Source organism: Aptenodytes forsteri, unplaced genomic scaffold (genome assembly GCF_000699145.1).
Source record: "Aptenodytes forsteri isolate BGI_AS27 unplaced genomic scaffold, ASM69914v1 Scaffold284, whole genome shotgun sequence".
Classification (NCBI taxonomy): domain Eukaryota; kingdom Metazoa; phylum Chordata; class Aves; order Sphenisciformes; family Spheniscidae; genus Aptenodytes; species Aptenodytes forsteri.
Window position 1 is genome coordinate 1,319,332 of NW_008794445.1, and position 10,036 is coordinate 1,329,367.

At 49.2% G+C, this 10,036-nt stretch overlaps 1 protein-coding gene across 2 annotated transcripts in view; it reads left to right on the forward strand.

The window, feature by feature from the left end:
* Positions 1 to 2,895, forward strand: part of MPST (mercaptopyruvate sulfurtransferase) — a 4,318-nt gene extending 1,423 nt beyond the window's left edge. Inside the window, exons 1-3 of one of the 2 annotated variants that reach the window (XM_009289949.1) lie at positions 42 to 61; positions 483 to 1,135; positions 2,295 to 2,895. In XM_009289949.1, the coding sequence (XP_009288224.1) occupies positions 541 to 1,135; positions 2,295 to 2,593 (894 nt within the window). In that variant the 5' untranslated portion in view covers positions 42 to 61; positions 483 to 540 and the 3' untranslated portion in view covers positions 2,594 to 2,895. Of the gene's footprint in view, positions 1 to 41; positions 62 to 482; positions 1,136 to 2,294 lie in introns of those variants that run through there. The other variant, XM_009289948.1, reaches the window with a different exon arrangement.
* Positions 2,896 to 10,036: the final 7,141 nt, after the last annotated feature.

A 10,036-nucleotide genomic window follows, 5' to 3' on the forward strand; every position in this document is an offset into this window, starting at 1 on the left:
GGGGGGGGCGGCGGGGGGAGGCGGCGGTGGTCCAGCCTGCGTGAGGGGCGCCAGGGCCCCGGTAAGGCCTCGGCTGGAGATGGGCTCCGGGGCGGTGAGAGCGGTGGGGCAGAGCCCTCCTCGTCGTGGGGCCATGCCTCACCCCGGGGCACTCGGTCCCTTCCGCTCAGGGTCCCTGGGGCTGGCTCTCTCCCCTCTTGCTGCTGTCAGTGCTGGCTGGTGGTCGCTGGAGGTGGAGGGGCCAGGTGGGCTACGGGGGGCTGGGCGCAGGGCAGGACTGTGCCATGGCTGTCCTGCTCGGGGCAGGGTTTGGGCTGAGCTCTGTGAAACTTTTATTTTCAGGGCTGGAGCATTTCAAACCTCTCACTGTAGGCTTAGCCAGCACCTCAGCGCAGACACAGGTCTTTGGTCCCAAAATGCATCTTTGTCCAGGCTCTTTTTGTAAGGCTGGCCTCTAATTTGCGACTTTCTTCCTTGTGCAGTCAGGTGGATTCAGGCAGACCCCAGGAATCGGGTAATCTCGGCCAGGACTCAGGAGAAATGTCGCAACAACTCCTCTACCGTGCTCTGGTGTCTGCAAAATGGCTTTCAGAAGCCATCAAGTCCCAGCAAGCTGGTCTGGCCTTGAGAATTGTGGATGCATCCTGGTATTTGCCGAAGATGAAGCGTGACCCAAAGCGGGAATTTGAGGAGCGCCATATCCCTGGTGCAGTTTTCTTTGACATTGACCATTGCAGCGACCGTACTTCACCTTACGATCATATGCTGCCCAAGGCTGATGACTTTGCTGAGTATGTGGGGAAGCTGGGTGTGGGGAATGATTCCCATGTTGTGGTGTATGATGGCAGCGACCAAGGTCTCTTCTCAGCGCCCCGGGTGTGGTGGATGTTCCGGGCCTTCGGACATGAAGCTGTCTCCCTTCTGGATGGTGGCCTGAAGAACTGGCAGCGAGAAGGGAATGCGCTGAGCTCTGGGAAAAGCCAGGTAGCTCCCTCCGAGTTCCACGCCTCCTTGGAGAAGTCACTGGTGAAAACGTATGAGGACGTCTTAGATAACTTGGATTCCCACCGCTTCCAACTAGTGGATGCACGCGCTGCAGGACGGTTCCGGGGAGTAGAGCCAGAGCCCCGAGATGGTAATGTGCCTCCTGAGATACTGGCATAATAAAAAGGGGCTTCATTTAAGGTGCCCATGAGTTTGACCCCTGTAGAGGTAATGAAGGGAAATGTGGTTGTCCTTTATGGGATGGGACTTGAAGCAGTGTATCCACCTGTCCTCCTCTCCTTTTAACTAGCAAGTGCTGCTCTTTGAAAATTCAGGAGTAGGGAAGCTGTGTATTTTTTTTCTCCTGAGGGGCACTGGGGTGAGGAACGTAGCTTTCATATACCTCAAAGATATTGGTCTCTTCATGTACTGGTGCTACTCTTCCCCTCAGAAGGGCCTGTGGAGGTGCTTCAGTCAGTGCCTCATCAGAGTGGGTTGCTCTGATGTGGGGAAGATGTGGGGGGAACTGGGAGGAAGAACAGAACTTGACAGGATTGTGTCCATGTGGTAACCTGAAGATTAGAGCCATCCTTCCTGAGTGTCATGGTTTAACCTCAGTTGGCAACTGAGCACCACACAGCCACTTGCTCACTCCCCCCCTCCCCGGTGAGAAGGGGGAGAGAATTCGAAGAGTAGAAGTGAGAAAACTCGTGGGTTGAGATAAAAACAGTTTAATAATTGAAATAAAATAATAATAATAATATACAAAACAAGTGATGCACAATGCAGTTGCTCGCCACCCACCGACTGATGCCCAGCCAGTCCCTGAGCAGTGGCCCCCCCAGCCAGCTTTCCCCCAGTTCATGTACTGAGCATGACGTCACACGGTATGGAATATCCCTTTGGCCAGTTTGGGTCAGCTGTCCTGGCTGTGCCCCCTCCCAGCTTCTTGTGCACCTCCAGCCTTCTCAGTCGGTAGAGCATGGGAAGCTGAAAAGTCCTTGACTAGTGTAAGCACTGCTTAGCAACAACTAAAACTTCGGTGCGTTATCAACATTGTTCTCATCCTAAATCCAAAACACAGCACTGTACCAGCTACTAGGAAGGAAATTAGCTCTATCCTTGCCAAAACCAGGACACTGAGTAATTAGTAATCTAGTAAAGCAAAGTTTAACAAAAATAAATGTATTTGTTTTAACAAAATACACTAAACAATAAATATTCCTCCCAGTGAAACAGAGAACGGGTTTTGCAATGGATTTATCGCAGACAATAGAGGTTAATTCCTATCTGTATTGCTTTTCCTCCAGGAATTGAGCCTGGTCATGTCCCTGGATCGATGAACATCCCCTTCACCGATTTCCTCACAGAGTCTGGCTTAGAGAAGACCCCTGAGCAGATCCGCAGTCTGTTCCAGGAGAAGAAGGTGGACCTCTTAAAGCCGATGGTAGCCACGTGTGGCTCTGGTGTCACTGCCTGCCATGTGGCTCTGGGGGCATACCTCTGTGGCAAACCAGATGTCGCGGTATATGATGGGGCCTGGGTGGAATGGTACATGCGGGCACAGCCGGAAAACATTATTTCTGAGGGAAAGGGGAAGACAGTGTAATAAGCTGCTTCGTCTCCCACTTGAGCTGATAATTTGCCTTGAAACAGGATTTGGAAAAGATGGGTTTAGCATTCCTGGTTAAGTGTCTTGAGGTGAAGGTGTTGGGTAACAAGTACAGGCACATGGTGCTTTGGCACTTTCTCCTTAGCCTACTGCTGCTGCTTCAGAACATAAAGATGAGCTGGGCAGCCAGCTCTAGGTGACCCTGCTTGAGCAGGTAGGGTGAACCAGATGTCCTCCCAAGGTCACTTCCAACCTCAGCCGTTCTGTGATTCTGTGACCTCCCAAGGTTTCCAGCCTCAGCCGTTCTGTGATTCTGTGACCTTTTTACTGATGGAAGGGAGAGAGTGCTGCATGGGGAAGTAATTGAGTCAAGCCAAGCTCATGACTCGGGACTCGGCACCTGACCTTTTTACTGATGGAAGGGAGAGAGTGCTGGTGGCAGCATGGGGAAGTAATTGAGTCAAGCCAAGCTCATGACTCGGGACATTCCACCATGTTCACTCACAGGATGGTCATACTTGTATAACTGTGCCTCATGATCCTGCTCTCTGCCTCTGTCCTAGAAGCCATCCGTGCACTTTATGGCCATTTTGAGTGCAAAACTTCGGGGAAAGACATAGCTGTTAAAGGAGCAAATATGGCTTCCAGGTTGGCACTTAGGTTAGAGACTTGATTTGGATTTCTTAGTCTACAGCACTTCTTCTTGCACTTGGACTGTAACTGCAATGTGTACTTAGCCAGTTTTGTACCCCCATGGTCCAAAATCCCCCTTGGGAAAAATAAAAGATTCTGAGATTAAAAAAGGGTAAATAAACATGTGTTTCAAGGTCTTTCTGCTGAATGGAACTTATGCGAGTGTTGCTTGGGTGATTCCTTTTCAGGAACTATTTTTATGGGATCCCTTTGTCTTGATTCAAATGAGATGTTTCCTTCTCTCCATGAGTAGAACTATGTCTCTTACCCTCAACAAGCTCTTTGGCCTAGGAAATACAATGGCATGCCTCTCTCTTGGGAATTTTCACCATCTTCCTCCTTCCAGTCCTTGTCCATTTGCTTTTTGGCCTAAAACTCCATGTCAGTCACAGCTCTGTTCTTCAGAGACTGGATGTCAGCTCACATGGTGAAAATTGGACTGCATGGGTGTTTCCATTCTTTCTATGAGACTTACTATGTAATCTTAAAAAACTTAGGGGAACTGAGACCTACAGAGGAATAGCCCACAATGGCACGTATTTTTCCTCAAGACCATTGTCCTATATCTGAGAGTTGAAATCCTCCCAGGTATCCCTGACAAAGTTCAAGAATTTGTTCTCTTCTAGGATTTTCTCTTCTAAAAAAAAAAAGAAAGCCTGCACCTATTCTGGCCCACTGGTAACTTAGAAAGTTAATGAGGCAGGTTCTGCTCTTGGGCTTGCAGCAACAGATACCTGTGGACATCAGGATAATGGGGTCATCCTTTCTAGGGGATGCTATGGATGCTTACGGTCACAGATTTGCAGGGTCCCCTCCTCGGCACTAAATACAAAGGCTGGATCCTTTCCTATTGGAGAGTGTTTATTCTTCGCATTTCCTTTGGCCTCTGTTGGCTGCAGCCCTGGCTTCTTCCTGGGCTTGGCTTGCATGGACACAAGCTCCATTTCTGCTCACCTCCTGTGGAGCTAGAGTTTCACTGTCCAGATGATTTCTTCCTCTGTCCTCTCCACCCACACATACAGCCTGACCCTTCTTTCCACCTGTTTCCAGTGACTGAAAGCATTCAATTTCCCTACTAACAGTCTAACAGCCTAGCTCTTCAGGGACTTGGGGCTGGCCTTACAGCAAGTGCTGAGCATACAGAGTGCACAGGGGTCTGAAATGATTGACCCTTTAGTAGGCGGTGCAAGACACAGATCTGGATAAAACAATAAACCTTTATATTTGCCAGCTTCCGTTTAGTTCTTTGGGCTTAGACTTCCCAAAAGGGCTTCCTTTGCAGGTTACAGCATGCTCTGCAAATTGTTAAGACTTTCGGTTCTGGATCTAATTGATGGTTTAATTAATTTTCTTCTCCTTTCTGGTAGGGAAAGGTTTCCTACTCTCATGCTTTATGAATTGCCCGACCCAGGTAATCACTGTGTTTTTAAAGGCTGGTAGCAACACCTTCCTTAATCCCAAGTGGGTTAATTTTCTAGCAACTGTTTCCTGCAGGGGAAAGGAAGAACTAGTCAGCATGTCATCCAGGACATCTGATTGCAGTCTGTAACTGAGGGCATTAAAAAAACCTAAAACTTTTTAAGCTGAAATATGGTGTTGATGTGAAAACAAAAGGATAAGCACTGGCTGGGGTGACTGGCTGGGAACAGCAAGTGTTGCTTAAACTCTCTGTGGAGGGGCCTCCCAATCTGAGCAACAGGGGTGTTGCTTTTTAAGACGCTTTAACTTAAAGATATTTGTATAGTGTTTTCTACTATGGGATCTTACAGCAGGATCTGGCTTGTGACATCTTTTTAGTTCAGGATTTCTAGCTTCTCTCACCATCAGCCAAGCTAAGAGGCTTTCACGGGGTGGGTCATTAAGATTTAATACCCTGGGTGTGGCTGAGAGGTTGGGCTGCTTTTGTCAATATGTGGCCAGGCCCCTATGTACAAACAGGAGTGCTGTGCCTGCTCTGTTTCTCCAGAAAAATTTAGTTATTGGAGAGAAAATTGACATACTCTTTCAGACTTTGTTAGTCATTTGCAATGGATGCAGGGGGCTGGCTTTTGGTCTTGTCTTTCCAGAACATTCGGCAATGCAGCTTAAGCGCTGTGTTCCTTTTTTCCCACTGACCCCAGCAGTCCCTGGGGTCAGTGGGAATCTCTCTGCTTCCTCTTGAGACTGAGCTGCTTTTCTCTGTCCCGTGTGTCACAGGGAGGTGTCTGGTGCAGCCCAACCATCCACCTGGAGATCACAAACTGAGTGAAAGATTTCCTTCTCCCATTCTCTATATTTTGACTGTGTGGCTCGATGACATCCAGCAGGGCTCTTCCACCACTCTGGTATGTGTGCCAAGGTTGGCAGTACTTAACTGCCCTTCTTCTGGCTGGGTTTTGAACCACAAAATCTCAGCGGTTCTTCAGTTTCCCAGCTTTTGGCAAATCTTTTACCAGATGCTTAGCTTTGCCTTGATTTCCCCACAGAGAAGAAATGGAGAACTTCCTCCCCACGATAAGATATTTTGTCTTTCTGGGGTATGGCCTGTTACATCATATCTCAAAAAACTGTCCAAGAGTGTCTTCTGATATTCTCCCTCCTTTTAGCTGAGATCTGTTCTCACGCTGCAGGCAAAGCACTGGGAACAGCCCTGATGTAGGAATAGGGTCACATTGACCTGTGGCTAACTTAAGACTGGAGCTTTTACAGCTCTCTATATAAATTTGAGAATCCCAGGCCAGCATGTAAACTCTTTATTGGTTTATTGGTGTATTTTACTCTCCGTAATACTTTGTCCTGAAGCAGTTTTGGACTCTGTGAAAACAGTCTGGTCAATGATTCTCCAACAGTAATCCCACAGTCCCTTGTTCCTCATATGTCTCCTTTGTCTCCTGCCTTCCTCTTCCTTCCCTACCGCTGCCTAGCAGTCAGGTTGCACTATTTCACACTTCATTTCCCAGCGAACCTTTTGTTCCCCTGCAAACTTTCCCAAATCAGCCCTTCTTCTGCCAGCACTGCTGTCCCTTCCCACTAACAACCACTGCACGAGCAATGGTAATCATCATTACCTGCAGGCGCTTTTCTTGTTCCTCCTGTCTGTCCTGGTCCCAGCTCACAACCACGTGCTAAGTGACTCTTTTCTCTCCTCCTCCTAGCCCTCTTCCAGCAGAGGTGCTACGTGATGCACACACACACACACAGACTTTACGCACTATTTTGAATGCAGGTACATTGGTCACAGACCACATGAAGCACAAGGAGCTGGAGAAAGATTAGCTCACCTGCATGCCATGGGACCTTTCTTTTCCAGCTCCGATATGCCTGGCTCAGCTGGTGGTCAAGCTGGGCTCTTTTGGCTACGAGTGAACTGCCTTCCTCCCTCCCCCAAGTCCAGTGTAGGGAGTTTTCTTTTCCCAGTTCACTGTTGGCTTAATGGCAAATGTCAGAGCATTACTTGTCGTCCCCTCCCCACTTCCTATAGAGAAGAGAGAGGAGATGGTTTCTTCTCCAGTGCCTCATGCCACAGTGTATTCATGAACTAAATGATCACACAAGTTTAATCCCAGATGTGTGTTCCCAGCCTGCCAGAGTGGTGACACTGTCTGTGCCAACACACAGTGATCCCTGCTCCCATTGATGCTCCACAATGCAACAATTCCCTAAGAGCAGCTCTGCAGTGTCAGTGATGCATTGAACGCCATGTACCCAACTGACTCGTCAGGCTGCAACGTATGTGCAGAGTGCTGCAGTGTGTGTAGCTTTCTGCAGGTTTGGCCTGCTGGCTGCTGAACCAAGAAACTCTCAGTTTACCCCCTGCTCTGTTTTCCTCAGCTCTTGCCATCACCTATCTACCCTGTGGCTGCCCAGCTTTTCCTTCCCCCAGTCTATCTGTGCAATTGTCCCCATGATCAACTGGGTACTCAGCAGGGCTGTACGGCATTACAGAGTCACACTGCCCTGTGTAAGCTCTTGCTTGCTGCTGTCTCTCTGTTTCTGTGCATGTGTTTTATATATAGTTATCATCAAAGCAGGAGGAACAGCTATTGGGTTACTTAAATTTATTTCTCCTCTGTTCTATTGTTTAATTTTAATGGACCTTAACGCGGGCATGCTAGTTGCATCTCAGAACTATATCTGGTGACGGTGTGCAAATCAGGCCTGTATTTAGCCCACACCACTGACTCATCATAGCATTTCAGTTGGTAACTCACCCCGGACTGATTTCTTCTTAAAGAGCATTTTCATGTACTATGGGGAATGCCCTGGCCTGGGGGTTTTCCAGTAAAATTTGTGCTGTATGTTGCAGAAAAGCAGGCTCTGGGGATGGGAGTGGTGTACCTTGACCTCTTCCCTTACTTATAGTATACCTCTTTAGATTTACCAACTAACCTTTCACACCATGGCCCTGGGGTGAGCAAGACTTGAAGTGCTGGCCACAGATGGAGGCTGGTATTGATGGAAGAAGGTGTGCTCTGAATACAGACTATTCCTGACCTGTGAGCAGCATTGGCATGGGAGAGCTTGGGGAAGAAGGCGTCGAAAACAAGAGGTTTGACCTAAAAAGGAGCAAGATTCTGAGGGGCTGTGAGAGGAGGAAAGGGAGACAGGGTGAACCCTTGATAGAAGAAGGAAGAAAACTAAGGCAGGGCAAGATTTCTTGGAGGGGCAGATAAGGGGCTATAGGCTGCCACCCAACTACTGCATTCATATCAGAGAGCCACAGTCCTCACCCTAATTCTCTGCTGGAGCTGCGACCAGCACAGACAGGGTCCTGCATCCCTTGTACACCAGAGTGCAGGGCAGAGCTCTCAGGTTTGCCATGGTTTGACTCAGAGACAGAAGTAGGAGGGCAACAGTCCCACAGCCCAGAGCTGTGTTGCACTGTATGATGCTTCAGCTCAGGTCAGTGTTAGTCTGAGCATCTTTGATGCCCACCACTGCTCAGTGGAGACTGGTCCAAGGGCTGGGCACTAATTTGGGCCAAAGTCTGCTCCATACAGGTAGGCAAAAGTAATTTTTCATCCTCTCCCTATTATTGGTCACTCTGGTGCTGGCCAGCTCCTGATATAAATTAAAGGGGATCTAGAGTTATTTGAATTTACAACCTGCAGAAGCTGAATTGTTCCTGTGCTTAAATTAGCTGGAGGTCAGCAATCTTGAAACCTTTTCTGTGTTACCCTCTCTTCCCCTCCTCCCCTTTGCGCTCCTCCACAGAAGGAGCAAAGTACACACTTACACAGTCTTTGTGAAGGAAGTCCTGGGTGATTTGGGGGAAGGGTGATGCTGCCTTCACAGCCTGTAACGATAAAAGGGAGTGATCTGTAAGTAGAAGAAGAGGGAAGGACTAAAAGAAAAGGAATATAAGAAAGAGTAAAACATAATTTTTCTCTTTATCCATCCTCTTCCTCCAATAAACCCCCACCTCAAAAGATGCAAAGATCTAGGTGCAAGAACAATTAAGTGTCTGCAAGGCACCACGCTGTCTCTGCAGTGCTGCATTGCTCTGGCAAGGAAGAGCCAGAAAGTTGCTTAGGTGAAGGAAGGCTTTGGGCCACATTCGGGTGAAACATCAGCCTTTCCATTCTTAATATGCTCGAGCTACTGGCAAGCACGGCTGTGCTTAGGTGGGAGTGGGAAAAGCAGAGCTGCTGGAGAGAGAGCTCGTTCAGGTTGTGTCCATGCCAAGGAGTGCATTTGAACAGAGTCCCATGGGGCATGAGTTGCTGAGCTCCAGGCTCGGCCTGGCAGGAGCGAGTGGCAGAGGGAAGGCTAGATTCAGTACGGCAGGATTGGCACATCGGCCTCAGTGGGTGATGTGTGCCTGGGGCAGAGGTAAAACTCCACACAGAGCTAAGTTAAAATCTGAGCTCTCTGTTGCCCAGACACAAACAGGGATGGCAGGAGTACAGGGGAAGGACGCAGGGGGTCTCTATCTGGCATGGTTTGTGCTGGTAGGACAGCACTGGAGGGGGGGTTGCTGAGTCAGCGACTTTTCCGAGGTGGAAGAGAAATTATTTCTGCCCCCTGCCAGCACTTCACGCAGATCCAGGATACAGTTCCCAGAAATGTCCCTACATATGTTATCAAGAAGGCAACAGTCTGCACATTTTGCAGCAAGAACAGCGTGGCAACTGATGCAGCACTGAGCTGTAAGCCTGGGGTAATGGATCTCCTGACGGGAAAGCTGTGGAGTACAGCGCTGATGAGCTTTATCTGCTGACTGCCAGGGAGCAGGTTGTTCTTCCTGACTCCGAAGAAGCTTGCAGGCAAGAACCAGGACTGGAAGCCGGCAGACTACCCCCGCAGGGCTGGGGTCATGTAGTACAGTGCAGCCCCCTTCATTACAGCAGGGACAGCGGGCTGGGAAAACTACAATTCCCAGCACCCTTTTGTGCATGTCCCTGCAAACTACAGTTCCCAGAACCTTTTAATGAGCCAGAGAGGATGTCTATGGAAATAAACGCCGACGATTTTTGCATAGCACCCTGCACCTCCGAAGTGGTGGCCGGCCCTTGGTTGGTGAAAACGGGAACAGGGGAAAAGCCAGGGCACGTCAGCGCTGTGGAGCTGTGGTTTTGCCCACCCCTAATAGCCGCAGCGATAACCTCCAGCACAGAGCATCCTTCCTCCCCTCAGGACTCCCTTGGCGGTCACAGGGAGGACTCTGGCCCCCAAGAAACACAGCTGCTGCGGGAGGAGAGGCAGATAAACTACAGATCCCAGCATTCTCCGGCAGGCAGCACCTGCGGCAGTTACCGCACGCCGGGG